The sequence below is a fragment of the Siniperca chuatsi genome, linkage group LG20, assembly GCF_020085105.1.
Source record: "Siniperca chuatsi isolate FFG_IHB_CAS linkage group LG20, ASM2008510v1, whole genome shotgun sequence".
NCBI lineage: Eukaryota > Metazoa > Chordata > Actinopteri > Centrarchiformes > Sinipercidae > Siniperca > Siniperca chuatsi.
In genome coordinates this window covers 5480703-5495017 of record NC_058061.1, presented here as the reverse complement: position 1 = coordinate 5495017, position 14315 = coordinate 5480703, and the positions used below count along the sequence as shown (strand labels likewise).

The window sequence follows — 14315 nt, the reverse complement described above, 5'->3', positions numbered from 1 at the left end:
CAACCGCCATTTTAAGACACATAAAAGCTTCAAAATAAGAGGAGAAAGACCAAAGAGGAGATTTATGGATGTAGTGAGAGAGGACATGAAGTTAATTGGTGTGAGTGAAGAGGATGCAGAGGACAGGGTTAGATGGAGGCACATGATTCGCTGTGGCGACCCCTGAAAGGGAACAGCTGAAAAGAAAAGAAGAAGGGGTATTTACTGCTGTATTTTATGTCATAGAACAAACCGTGAAAATCACTGAAGCTTGTGTTAACCACAGACCTTATTTCAGGCATCTAACCAAAAACCCATTCAAAAAATGAATTGACTTCCAGACGAGGGATCTCATTTCTGGGGTTCCTCATTTCTGCAGCACTCTATAAGAACATCACTACTTCCTGCTTTGGCACTGAACCAAAAAATGTTGGTTGTTTTAAAGGAATAGTTAAACATTTTTGGAAATGTACTTACTGTATTTACTTTGTGACAGAGAGTTAGATGAGAAGATTGATATCTCTCTCATGTTTGTCAATTAAATATGAAGCTGCAGCCGGTTAGCTTAGCTTAGCATAAAGACTGGAAACTGGGGGAAACAGCTAGCCTGGCTCTGTGCAACTGTCACAAAGTCCACCTACCGTCACCTCTAAAGCTCACTGATTAACACATCATTTGTTTAATCTGTACCACAGTAGAACTGTAAAAATGACAATTTACTGTTTTAAAGGAAGTTATCTGCCAGAAATGTGTCTCTCTAAAGGGCAGTTACAAGCAATGTATTTTGCCGTTTAATTTGGAGGACTTGTTGGTATGTGCTAGGTGTACTGTGATGCTGATTACTTGATCACCTAATTAGCTCCAGACCTACTCACAGACTTTCTGGCAAGGCTACTGACTTTGCTGACTGGATACACCAAGTGGCTCACCAACTAACATTTTAACTTGTTTACTGATTTATTTTTATCAGCTTCTCACTGATTTGAACTCTCACAGGTGGGGTCCTTTTCAGACATACTGGCCATTCTTCTGCCAAGTTAACCAGAGCTTTTTGCCTCTTTAATACCTGAGGAACCATCTAAATCCTGCTAATCTGTCTCCCGGGCTCTTGGCCCTGAAGCCTCATTTGTCTTTGTGTGTATTGGTGTATGTTTGAATCACCCTGGCTTGTTGCACCAGCTAGTTGTCTCTGTTATGTAGAAAGAAATTTGAAGAGAATAGTTTGAGCATACTGGCGGATTTTACTTTCACAGTATGATATTTTGGGTGCAGTGACTTCTGTGTTTACCATGCAACCACCGGCCCAACTCAGTGGAAGTAAGAGATGGTGGATTCGGATATGGTAAGTCAGGCAGGGATTCCCTAAGCATGTTTCATGCACACAGACACACAACTGTTGTGTAGTTGTATTTTAAGCTGAAACTAATGATTATTTTCAAAATTGGTTAATCTGTTTTTTTTCCATTAAAGGTGTCAGAAAAGACCCATCCCAATTTCTCAGGGCCCAAGGTGATGTCTTGTAATGTCTTGTTTTGTCTGACCAAAACTCAAGTATTAAATTTACAATCGTTTAAAACAGAGGAATAGCAGCAAATCCTCATATTTGAGAAGCTGAAACCAGCGAATGTTTGGCATTTTTGCTTTTGTTGACGATAGATTAATTAATCAACTAATTGTATACCTCTAATTGTATTAAATACTACATTATGTATACTGCGTTAGATGACTTTATTTTGACTTAACATTGCGAGATAGGTCACTTGTTACACCGATGTCTATGGCAAAAGAACTGAATTCGTCGTGCATGCGCGAACCCGTCATGATTAAAGTGAATGGTGTGCCGCGACTAAACATACAATAAAACATAACAACCACCTCAAACATCGCTGTAGAAACAAATGCAGCAGGTATGTACGAAATAAGCAATCAGGCATGTGATTTTAGGCACAACCATATTTTGACATACTGTAACTCTAATAGTTTTGGAAATATATCCAGACATATATAGTGGTTGTGCTTGCAGATTTGCATATCATAGAAGACTGGACTATTGGCCTTGGTGGAGGTCTGCGCTCTCCGAGTGCCCTTCTAGTTTATTTTGTACTTAGTATGTGTCTTAAATCTATCTATAGGATGCTTAATAAGTGTGGAGAAGAATCTGAATATGTTCATGTTTTGCTCTGCAAGTTACATTCAGTGGTACAAGAAGCATTCCGATCTTTTACATTAGTAAGAGTATAAATACAAAAATGTAAAAATACTCCATTACAAATAAGTCATTCTGACTTCATTCAAAATGAGTTAGCAAAATGTAGTAAAAGTACTGGTTCTTCAGAAAAATGTCCCCTGTGACTGATATATTAATATACAGGTGTATGACATTATTAGATTGTTAATACTGATGCATCTGTGTCTAAGCAGCATGTTACTATTGAAGCTGCTCAAGGTTGAGCTAGTTTTAACTACTTTATGTACAGTTTGGTAGTTCGGTCCAGTGGTTCCCAACCTAGAGGTCGCCCCCCCAAAAGGGTCATGAGATACATCTGAGAGGTCCTGAGATGATTAATGGGAGAGGAAAGAAGAAAAAAGAAAGTTCTGCAACACAAATCAGCGTTCATTTTTTGGACCTTTCTCTAATCTTATGCTTATTTATGAAATATCAGATAATTTGACCTCTTTGAGCCTCTAACAATTATTTAAATGAAACCAACTGAGATGTTTAGAGGGGAAATATCTCCTTGGTGGAACTGCCAATAACTCATAGACATCTTTGTAGGGGGCCACAAGCCAAAAAGATTGTGAACCACTGATTATCAAATCAAATTATCTGAAAAGTAACTAGAAACTACAACTATCAGATAAATGTAGTAGAGTAAAAAGTACAATATTTCCCTCTTAAATGTAGTGAAGTAAAAGTATAAAGTAGCATAAACTAGAAAGGAACTTTGATTTTTATATTCTGCCTTTAACAAGTGGCAGTGTACACACCCTCATACACTCAGAGCAGTGCATTGTCCTCTGATGCCGTGTTGTTCCAGTGAGAGTTGGTTTGAGATTAATGCCGGAACTCTTCTGTCTCACCCCTCCTCCATGCTCTGGACTTTCTCACTGCAAACCAGGTATTTTTAGCTGTGACATAATGCCCCCCCATCTTATTCACACTCTTTCACTCTCTGTCTTTCCCTCACCCTCTCTCTGTGTCTCTCTGTCTCTCTCTCTCCCTCCCTCCCTGTCACACAGAACGTCCCTCCCTCTCCCCTCTCCTCTCTTGCCCCCATCCCTCTCTCCCTAGCTTCCAGGCTATAGGGCTAGCTGCTACAGTAATTGAGTGCTCAGGTTTCACACTTTCAGCTGCAGGCTGAGAAACATGGCAGTGGAGGAGGCAGCAGACTATTTGGCTGAAGTAAGTCTTTACTGTCTGTACTTTACTGTAAAGTCATTGAGCTCACTGACTGTAAACAGACTTAACCTCCTCTCTCCTGCTACATTGCATTAACGCTAACAAGATTGGGGAATTTATAGCCAGTAGGATTTAGTGATAGTGTGGTTGGCGGTTACCGGTCCAGAGATGGGACATTGTCGGATGAGGTGGGACGTTATAGGTTGGGGGGGTCATTGATGGGACAGGTCGCAGTGGCAACTCTGCTGCACCACTCTGCTGCAGTCTGCGTGTATGTGTGTATGTGTGTGTGTGTGTGTGTGTGTTTATGCCTGTGTGTCTGTTTGCATTCCTAACTGCTTCACTGTGATTGTACATTTATAAATTCCTGGTGATATTTACGTATGAGCCTGTACATACAGTGTTCTGTGGATACAGTTTCATGTTGCAGAGTGATGTGAGTGGAAGCACCTGACCTTGGACAGTGGCACATGCTCTGTATGTGGTTGTGTTTGTGGAAAAGGGGAACAAAAGAGCAAAAAGGGAGACTTAGAAAATAAAAATTAGAGGGAGAGGGATTGATGTTAGAAATTGCCATTTTTAATTAGTTAATTTTTTCATTAACTCAAATCCACTTAGTGAGGTAGAAAGATAGCCCTTCATGAGCCCCATGCACCTGGTGATACAGTATGTGATATACAGTATGCAGTATATGCTAGCTCATGACCCAAGCAGCAGTTTAATGGTAGTTAATAAGGTATCGACTCACATATTAGCTGAATTTATGCAACATTTTTTGACCAAGTAGGAGGAAATGTAAATCTAATGTTTTGGCGTTAAAGAATCTTTTAGTAAACAGGTGTTTCCGTTAAATTTAACTTGTACAGAAAAGCTAGCTGGTGATATGTCTGACTGACACTCACTCGTCCCTCAGCGTCGTCGTTGGTTGCAGGGGGGCAGCTCCCATGTTGGAATGTGTGTAACTGTGTGAGTGTGAAGCAGTGTGTTCTGGAAAAAGAGCGACTGTAGCATTCTTTGCATATCTCTGGTGGATAAATAAAGTTACACTGGAATGACACTTAGCCGATGTTGAACAAGTATCAACCCTGCTGTTACAACCCCAAGACATCATTAAAGTTAAATTACACAAATTTCAGGTTAAACCAGTTTCTCGATCATCTGAAAATAAGATTAGGATTTTGAATCTGGAGTCTTTTTAGTATCTGTGTTAATTTTAATCACCAACAAATACATTTTAATGTTAGTTGGCCAAAGTCCTGCATGACACAAACAGATTAGAGGGGAGAAAATATAATCAGTTTTGCAAAACAAAACTTACAAAATATCCTCTAAATTCATTTGAGTTGGTCTGCTGCCAGTAAATCCCTTAGAAAAATTTAAGTTGGATTTCACCCAGATATTTTCAGATCACAAGTCTGTTCAATACTTTGTATCAAGCCATAATGTGGACAAGGGCCGCAAGTATATTCCTTATCAATTAATCCCAAGGTTATTTTCTTCATTAATCCCTTAATTGTTTGGTCTAAAAAATGTCAGAAAATAGTGAAAAGCCCAAGCTGACATCTTCAAATTGCTTGTTTTGTCCGTCTAACAGTCTAACAGTCAAGATATAGAAGACGCAGTATCTCATGAGACGAAGAAAAGCAGCAAATGACTGAGAAGCTGGAACCAGTGAACGTTTGTCGTTTTTACTCGACATAAAGGATTTATCAATTATCATTTAGAGCTGCCGACTTAATTTTCTGTCTATCCTCTAATCCATGAATCGTTTAATTGTTTCAGCTCTAATGTGGACACAGGAATAGTGTGATAAACAACACAGTGTCAACTGCATTCCTGGCTCACACCAACCAATGTGGAACAGTACTAGAGCTGGAGCAACCTGAGAGGAATGATAATGAATACAGTGGAAGTTGATGTCAGGAATTGCAGACATGAACACTCAAATAGGAAGACATATTTATTGATTCTATTTCTGTAGTCGAATGGCTTCCATGGGCTCTTATCAGTGACATTCCTGTGTGCACATGTACATGCATGTAGTGTGCTGTATGTTACTCAACACTACAGTCATGCAATAAGCACGCATGAAAGCTGCTAAGCTTTCTTTTCCTGTCTTTATCTGCTCAAATCTTAATGTTTTCTTTTCTGACTTTGAATTTTTGAGACAATGCTATTGCTCGTAATGCTAGTAATTCTAAATAGTACATAAGGGTTGTCTTTTCGGCCGAGGAACCAAACAAGAATTTAATCACTCACATAGGCTTGTAAATATGGTGCTACTGTTGTAAAGCGATGACCTGCCAGACATACTGAAGGTCCCTGACCCTTTTTTTAAATCTCCGGATGTAGTTGTATAAGTATAAGTTTGCATTGTTGTAGTTCTCTAGGTGGATGTCCAGTGTTTTACATCTTTGGAACTTGTTTTAGAATGTCAAGCTGTGCATTTGTTTTGTAAATGCAGCCAGAAACTATGTTTAAAGAGGAACACCTTTGAAGGGTTTTTGAATTATTTATGAACAGTTCAATAACAGCTACGACAGAGATAAAAAAGTGACACAAAGATATTGTCAGTGCTATCTTCAGTCTGATTGTCATGTAGTAATAAATAAAGGCTGTGACAAGTGGTCAAGTGCAGCTATTGGTGTCAAGTTTACAAAACTGGGAAATACTCAGCTGGACTTCAGTGCTCTTTGGCCAGAGTACTTTCTAAGAGCGTCATGCTTTGAACTGGAATTCTTATAATGCTCTGAGTTATGAGTAGCCAAGCCTGGTGCCACATTTAATTTAAAAGCCTTGGCAATGTGCCTTACAAATCTCCACAGCACACTGCCTCTCAAGATGCACTGCTTTCATAAAACAGTGGCAGAAATCATCCTCTGCAAATGTCTTATTTTTGATAAGAAACTTTAAATAATACCTTTTTCCACCACTTAACATATGAATTGTGAGATTAAATTTGCACATCGATATTGGCGGCCAGATTTACATATGGTACATGAACATGCAGTACCTATGTGAGCTGTGCCTTTCATTCAATTTGCACTCCCACTGGATGTGTATTTAGCATCTGATTTATAAAGACAAGAAGGATGGAAGGGATTCAATTCCAGGTCAGAGGGAAAAGTCGTGTATGTTTTTAAAGTACACAGCATCAGTTATATGCTGTGGTTGATGCTTTCCTGCGATGTTATAATATTCAGTGTGCTGCACAGGGTCATGTGACACAGGAGTTAATAGTAGCCTAGTCCTTCATCTGCAGAATGTTATGATGTTTTTGCAGCAGAGATCAGCCATTAGGTTCAACCTTGGGCCAGCTTTTTTTCAGCATTGTTCATTGGAGGACCGTTTTACATGTGTAGTCGAAAGCAGGCCTATGTGTTTTGGTACAGCTGAAAGTGTTTTGGTACAGCTGAAAGTGTTTTGGTACAGCTGAAAGGAGGGTGTGAAGGAAGAGACGTGAGGCAAAGATACTGTATGAGGTGAAAGGGTTCGTCCCACAGTAGTTCGTCCCACTGACTTGTCCTGCTTATCAACACGGTCAACAGTTGGAGCTGCAGCAGTGGTTGTGACACACAGCTCATGGAGGCAATTAAGGTACTTTAAATACTTTAACTACTCATTGTCGCAATTTTGTCAAACATCTTACTCCTTCTTGGAGCCATAACTCAGTCAAATCTGAACACACAGACATGATAAGCATATTGTTCGATTGGCTAGATGACTCACACTTCTTGAGGATACCATTATCTCTTATGTCCATCGTGAATAAACATCCATTAATCTGCTTAGAAGTCATTGAAAAAAGATGCTCGTTATAACTACAAACTAATTTTGTTGCTAATTCAGCATGCTTTTAATGGTGCCAGTATAAACAAACATAGGCCAAACTGATGTTCAGTTGCACATTTGTGTGTGCAGTTTAATGGTGTGATTTGTCCAAGTTCAGCAGGGTCAGACAAGAAATAAGGATGTAGTGATACTGTATTAATGAAGTAACAAGATTCAAAAACATGTACAAAGGCTTCAATGCAGTAACAGTAATAATAATAGTAATAATAAATTGTATTCAAGAGGTTTGTAAAATACTCGCAGTAGCGGCCATTCAATAAAGGTCTGTGTGTGCGTTTGTGTGTGTGTTTGTGTGTGTCTGATGTCATGGTCGCAGCCTCATGTCCGGTGAGCCCCCTAGTCTCTGCCCCACAGAATGGATGCTGACACCAAAAACACTCCCTGTGTTTGTGTACGTGTGATGATGAACTCAGATAAGATCCATTCACTAAGTGGGAAATGAGCTCAGCGATCAGCTTTAGCCAACAGTCTGTCTACAATAACAAAGATCATGGTGCAGTGAGCATGACAAGACTGTTCTTTAAATTACAGACAAGGCGTTACTCTTAATTTTCTCTTCAACATGGAAATCCAATGTAATGTCATGTCATATGTTATGATGTTTGTAAAACTATACTTGGATCATTCAGTTGATAGATCAACAACTGAATTCATGTATAGGAATAAAAACAGTTAATGATATCAGTTAATAACAGTTAATATCAACAATGACACTTTAAACTCAATAAATAATGTTTGATGTCTATCTTTACTACACAGAACACTGTCTTTTACTGCATTATCTTTTACTGACGATCAGTTCTAGCCTCTTTTTGGAGAATTATTTGTAAATCAAAACAGCAAAATTATTTTTTTACCCAAAAATGCAGAGGAGTTGGGGGAAATAAGTGTATGTTTAGTGTCCTGCATCAAATACAGAGTTTGTGTGTGGAGTGGGTTTAATGAATGAGCCCAGATGCAAAACTAAGAGCATACCACCTCTGATATTACACCATCAGCCTGTTACTAACTCTATAATGCCTTTTTTGTGTGTATAAGCTTCCTAGAGAATATTGTAGGTTAATAGGCACACGAACAAAGGGTAATTGGAGAGTGCTTATGCTGTGTACAGTGTGGGTATCCGTTTGACTACATGGGTGTGGCAGACTATAGCACTGCACTGCAATCATGAAATCGGAGACACACACTGACAGCCTTCCTGCCTGTTTGTCTTCCCCATATTTTTCAGCCTTTTGCCTCCCCTCCACACTCTCAGTCATTCTGCATCAACATCCCACTCCACCACTGATGTACGCTCTGTTTCTCTTTCTACACAACCCCCTGCATTCACCCACTTCTATGCTCAGCCCCACCCTGAAATCCTCACACACAGACACAGATATACACATGTGCACACACAGCATATTTAGTTCCCTCTTGCAAAATCCTCAGATCGGCTCGATAATGGTACATGTCTTCAGTTGTGACGGGTTAACTGCAAATTGCTCTGTCTCTGTTGCTACTGCTCCCCTGAGAAAAACAGCCAGTCATGGAGGCTGGTGCATGCAGTAGGTGTTAGCATTGTTTGTGTTTGTTTGACCCAATTACACTGCCTTTTGGGAAAACGCACTACAGTGTTCATAAACAGTCATTTTGGATGCTGACCGCCCCCAGTAGTTGTCAAGAGTCAGTCCAGTGTGCATTCAGCATAAAGAGAAACTGTTTTTTATTTGTCAAAAGGCTGGATGTGATCATGTGCTGCTAATAGTTGTAATGTCTACTGGGGGGGGGCTTAAAATCCTGTTCTTGTCCCCCCTACTTTTGATATTTTAGGTTGATTGTCTTTCAAAAATCTCTCTGAACATTGTTCTTACTGTCCAGTCACCACAGTCCAGATGAGAGAAGGGGGTGAGAGGAGAAGAGGTGATAAAAATGTTGATATTTTCATCAGAGTCTCCTTCTGTTATTACTGTGCACTCAAAGCGTTGAGCTGAACCTGAGTAGCAGCGAGTGGTGCAGCAAGGAATTTGCAGACTTTAATTGCCCTGCGTTTTGCCTTTCAGGCTACATACAGGCTGCCCTACCTTATTAGTGGATGTGTTGGTGCCAAATGGTGCCTGAAAGTAAGACCTGCAGACGTTTTTTAGGGCTGAAAAAGTACTTCCACGCCCTCTGCATGTCCTTCAGATTAAAAAAAAAAAAGTATAATTGAATCCATATTTTCAGTTATTCAATATTCTCAAATAGAACATTGATCATAAATAAGACCATAAAAAACAGAGCTCCTTGTTGTAATGACGCAAATACAACCTATCTAGCATCTCTATCAAGGAAACTAAACATGACATTAAGTAGGGTTAATGCAATAACACCACAGCAAAGGTTTCCACAGCATAACCCTTTTTTTGTTTGTTTTGTTATATTACCATTTTATGTGGAAAGCATGATAGCCAGTTTATCATAATTTCTAGCTAGATTGATTTAAATGAAAAACTATATATATATATATCCCTTACCTTACTATTAATTTCTACTTAATTGTTTCCCGTCCCACTTCTGAAACCAAACCTACATTGTGGTACATTTTTCTTCTAAATGTTCATGCATTTTGACTTGTAGCTTAATGCAAAGATGTCTTGTATCTACATTATGTAAAAAATACATTGGCACCAACCAAACCTTATGATAAACAAACAGATATAGTAAATCCCTTGGTTGTAGGCTTGGATTTGGCAGGCTGGTTATTCTTGGCTTGGTGTTGTGCTGTTTCACCAAGCAGGCATGTTGAACACAGTGTATTCTCACTTTCTTCCACCCTCAAACCTTCAAATGATTTCTCATTTTGGCTCTTATTCAGCTTCTGTGAGCTCTACAAGGGCTCGCTATACACAATTTACCCTTTTTCAGCTAATAACATACAAGCCCTGAAGGATTTATTAAACTTATCGCTCACTGCAGGGATTCATAGAGATGCTATGACACATACATAATAGCTTCTGGCTAATGCTGCAATATTTTTACATATTTCCTAAATAATAAATCTCTGAGTTATTAAAAATTTATAATTGCCGTTTTTAAATAATTCACCCTTTTTTGTACTCATAGATACAGCAAAAGCTTTACTATTTTGGAATCTGTTTTGTATTTTTTTATTTACATTTGTAATTGTTTGTTCTTAGATTTATTCATTTTACAGACCAGCAGTTTGTATTTTCCCGTGTACCTGCAGTAACCTTTCTCGTCAGTGAAGTTAAGATGACAAACCAACCTGTTCCTCTCTCTCTGTCTTCCTGCAGACTGATGTAAATGCCTGTTATCTGCGATCAGCCCGGGCCGGGAACCTAGAGAAAGCTTTGGACTACCTGAAGAATGGAGTCGACATAAATATTTGCAATCAGGTAAGCTTCCTAACATACAATCCTCAGAAAACAAGAGTGCACTCCCACTTAATAGTAATCTGTTTTTGGCTTTTACTATCACAATGAAGCTGCCAGTAAAGTCTGCAGAGATCTTGAAGTGATGTTCCACCCAAAATCAATTTTACAAAACATCCATGAAAACCTCTCAAATTGTTCTGCAGCAGCATCCACTTCTCACACAACTATTGGATAGATTGCCATGAAATTTGGACAGAGAGCCACAGACAGGTCAGGGAAGAGACGGACTAATACATTGTTGGCTTTGAACTCTACATGGGATTTGTCAACAATAACAAAAATCTAAAATAATGCTAGCCTAATATTTAATAAGTCATTAACAAATTTGCATCATTTGTTTTGGGTGTTTTATATAGAAATGGTTTGGATTAAAGATCTGATAATGTTCAATGTTAGAGTAAAAGTGCAGAAAGGTGAACAGGGCGAATATTTTTTCACTATATATATACAGGGTTTAATCTTTCCCCTTCTCTTGATTTTAACATCTCTTTCTCTTTTCTCTCTCCAGAATGGCCTGAATGCTCTCCATCTGGCCTCGAAGGAGGGCCATGTGGAAGTGGTGGCTGAGCTCATCAAGCATGGTGCCAATGTGGACGCAGCTACCAAGGTGTGTGCCACCCAGGAGTCACACACACACACACACACACACACACAGTATGCATGAATTCACACACACAGACACACACACACAGTATGCATGAATTCACACACACAGACACACACATACACATACACATACTGTAGTTTGCTTTGTCAGCTCCTTCCCAAAGTCACATTGCTTAAGCAGCACTAAAGGAGATGAATGGTTGTGTGTAAGCAGAGAGGTTGAGTGAACTGATTTAGTGAAAGGAAATAGTCAGTCTTGTCATGTGCATGACAGTGTTTCTCACTTAAACGTTTCTTGCCTGGGTGGTGTATTTAAATTACGTGATGGTGAAACTCTCTACAGGAACGAGTAGAGATGTAAATCCACAGTAAATGCACCCATCAAGCCGAAAAGTAATACAATTTGGCTGTGGTTGCGTTGCTTGCTAGTTCCTGGAGCCGATTGCACCAGCTCTTCATAAATTCAAACTTAGCTTCTAGCTTAAGTGTTTGCTAAGGGAGATTTACGCATCAGTAACTTAGTATTACGTAGAGATAACTTTTTACTAAATATTTACACCCAATATACCTTAAAACATACTTACAAAACGTTATGCTAATAACGGCAGGCTAAATGATTGTCTGTGAACACATTTAGCAACTAAAGAGCCAGATATTTCCCTCAGGAGTGGAGTTCTGGAGACCAAAAACAGAGAGTGAATATTGGACTTACACCAGGTGGCCAGAAAGACAACTCCAAATGAATGCTAATGTTGCTTCATGTCTGCTGGATGTGTAAATAGGCAGCTGTTTGCTAACAAGTTCACCATATCAGTTTTATAAGGTAATAATATGTCAGTGTTGTGTTTATAGCTTGTTTTCCTCTGCCAAAAAAAGTTAATGCAGGTTTAAGTGCATATGAACACACTGTAAGGGAAGCAGAGGTTGAAGCATTAGTTTGTGCACCACTGCTGCATATTAACTCCATCCAAGAGAGGAACTTGTGGCAAATTCAGATTTTATTCTGTTTGGTCCAAAGCGTAACTTATGTTCTGGCATCCATTCATTAACTTTTACATTCAGTATGTTATATATATATAGTTACATATGTCTACATGGTGAAGCATGAGAGGAAAAAGAGATTCAGCAGTTCAGATTCAGGAATGGGAGGAGGTGTATATGTGGAGGTTCCAGTGGCAGCAGGAATGACAACATGGCAACAGCTGCTGCTTAGCTGTTATAGCTGACACACATATAACAGGTGCATCCATTAGAGGTTCAGTATGTTGACACTCCCTTCCTGTCTTCTCTGTTTCTCTGTCACTCTCTTCACCGCCATCAGACAGTAAGATGGTGTTTCCTTCACAATAGACCTCTTACCCTTTTCCCCTTTGCTGCACCTTCCATTAACCTTCCAATCAGGAGGGTTCATAATAATGTTTCAATTGTATGTAACAGAAAGTGACATGACAAACAGACATGCTGACTTTTGTTTTATTAAATAATTAGTTATTGTAGCAAGTTTAAAATAATTTATTTTATATATAAATGCATATAAATTTTGTTATATATACTGTATACCATTGGAGTTGGACAGACTCGGGACGTCGATGTACAGGACTGATGCTGAGGAAGTTTTAAATGTCAAGTAATCTGTATATTGCGTGTGTTTTTTGTGTTATAATATTTAATGTATGTTATTTAATAATTAAACTCATTGAGACTGGAGGAGATCTGAGAGCATAACCATTCCTGAAATTGACAAAGACACATTAAACCATTGATAAAATAACGTAAAAAAACATCATACAAATTTAGAGATAGCTTTGTTTTAAAATAACTGAGGGAAAAATATAGACTTAATTTGACATTGATTTGCAGTCCTTTTGATTCAAAATGTACCAGAAGTAGTACCAGCCTTGGCAGGAGCAGAATGTAGATATATATAACTGATTCGTCCTGCCATCTAGTACCAAACTAAGTGATTCAAATACAAATTAAAAGTGTAATGTACTGTATAGCTTAAAAAAACACCCACCCTGTAGATCAGGGGTTTTCAAAGTCTGTCCCCAGGGCGCAATTTTAAATTGTTGACTTTTTTGTCTATATGTCCACAGATAAGAACCATCATGGGGGACGTGGGACATTCTGATCCTCAATAATGTAAAAAATATATTGATACTACAACATCAAAAAAAGTTTATATTAATGGATTTTGTAACTTGCTTTGATTTGGGGGATCATCGTTCTTTAAGTTTTGGAACTACAGTTCCCATAATTTGGGGGCTTTGGGAGATGTAAACAGGAAGTATAAAATTGGCACCATAAAAAGTATGCGGAATTATGTATTAGCAATTCCTGTTTGCAGTGTACCCATTAATATACAGACAACTATCACTGACTTACGTTGATCCTGAAGAAAACTTAAAAAAGCATGATGATTCTCAGGCAAGTTCTGGAGTTATAACGAGCATCTTTTTTCTATGACTTCTAAGCAGATTTATGTTTATTCACGATGGACATCAAAGATAACGATATACTCGGGAAGTGTAAGTCACAACCAATCTAAAAATATGTGTATCATGTCTGTGTTCATATTTGACTGAGTGTTGACCCTGAGAAGTAGTAACGTCCTAAAGGTTTTAAAGTACCTGAATTGCCTCCATGAGCTGTGTGTCACAGCTGCTGCTGCTGCAACTGCTGACCGTGTTGATCAGTGGGACAAATCAGTGGGGCAAACTACAATATCCAACTACCTCTTGTTTTTAGAACATCTCCATGCAACTGTCCCTTTCGTCTCACACAGTATCTTTGCCTCACGTCTCTCCCTCTGGGGCCCCCCCTTCAACTCTCCCAGCCCTCCACTACTGTTCACACGTTGAAAATGAGAACGTGTTGAAAACAATTAAAAATGTTTTTCATTTTTTTCAAAACAGAAAGGAAACACAGCCCTCCACATAGCTTCCCTTGCTGGCCAGACAGAAGTGGTGAAGGAACTCGTCACCCACAGCGCCAATGTCAATGCACAGTCGCAGGTAAAACACCCACCCACACACACACACACACACACACACACAAAGCTC

At 39.0% G+C, this 14315-nt stretch overlaps 1 protein-coding gene across 44 annotated transcripts in view; it reads left to right on the top strand.

Moving 5' to 3' along the window:
- LOC122867843 (ankyrin-3-like) overlaps window positions 1-14315 on the top strand; it is a 167595-nt gene that overhangs the window by 69784 nt on the left and 83496 nt on the right. For 43 of the 44 annotated variants that reach the window (XM_044179149.1, XM_044179143.1, XM_044179170.1 and 40 more), the window contains exons 2-4: window positions 10507-10608; window positions 11156-11254; window positions 14169-14267. In XM_044179149.1, the coding sequence (XP_044035084.1) occupies window positions 10507-10608; window positions 11156-11254; window positions 14169-14267 (300 nt within the window). Of the gene's footprint in view, window positions 1-3246; window positions 3383-10506; window positions 10609-11155; window positions 11255-14168; window positions 14268-14315 lie in introns of those variants that run through there. The other variant, XM_044179150.1, reaches the window with a different exon arrangement.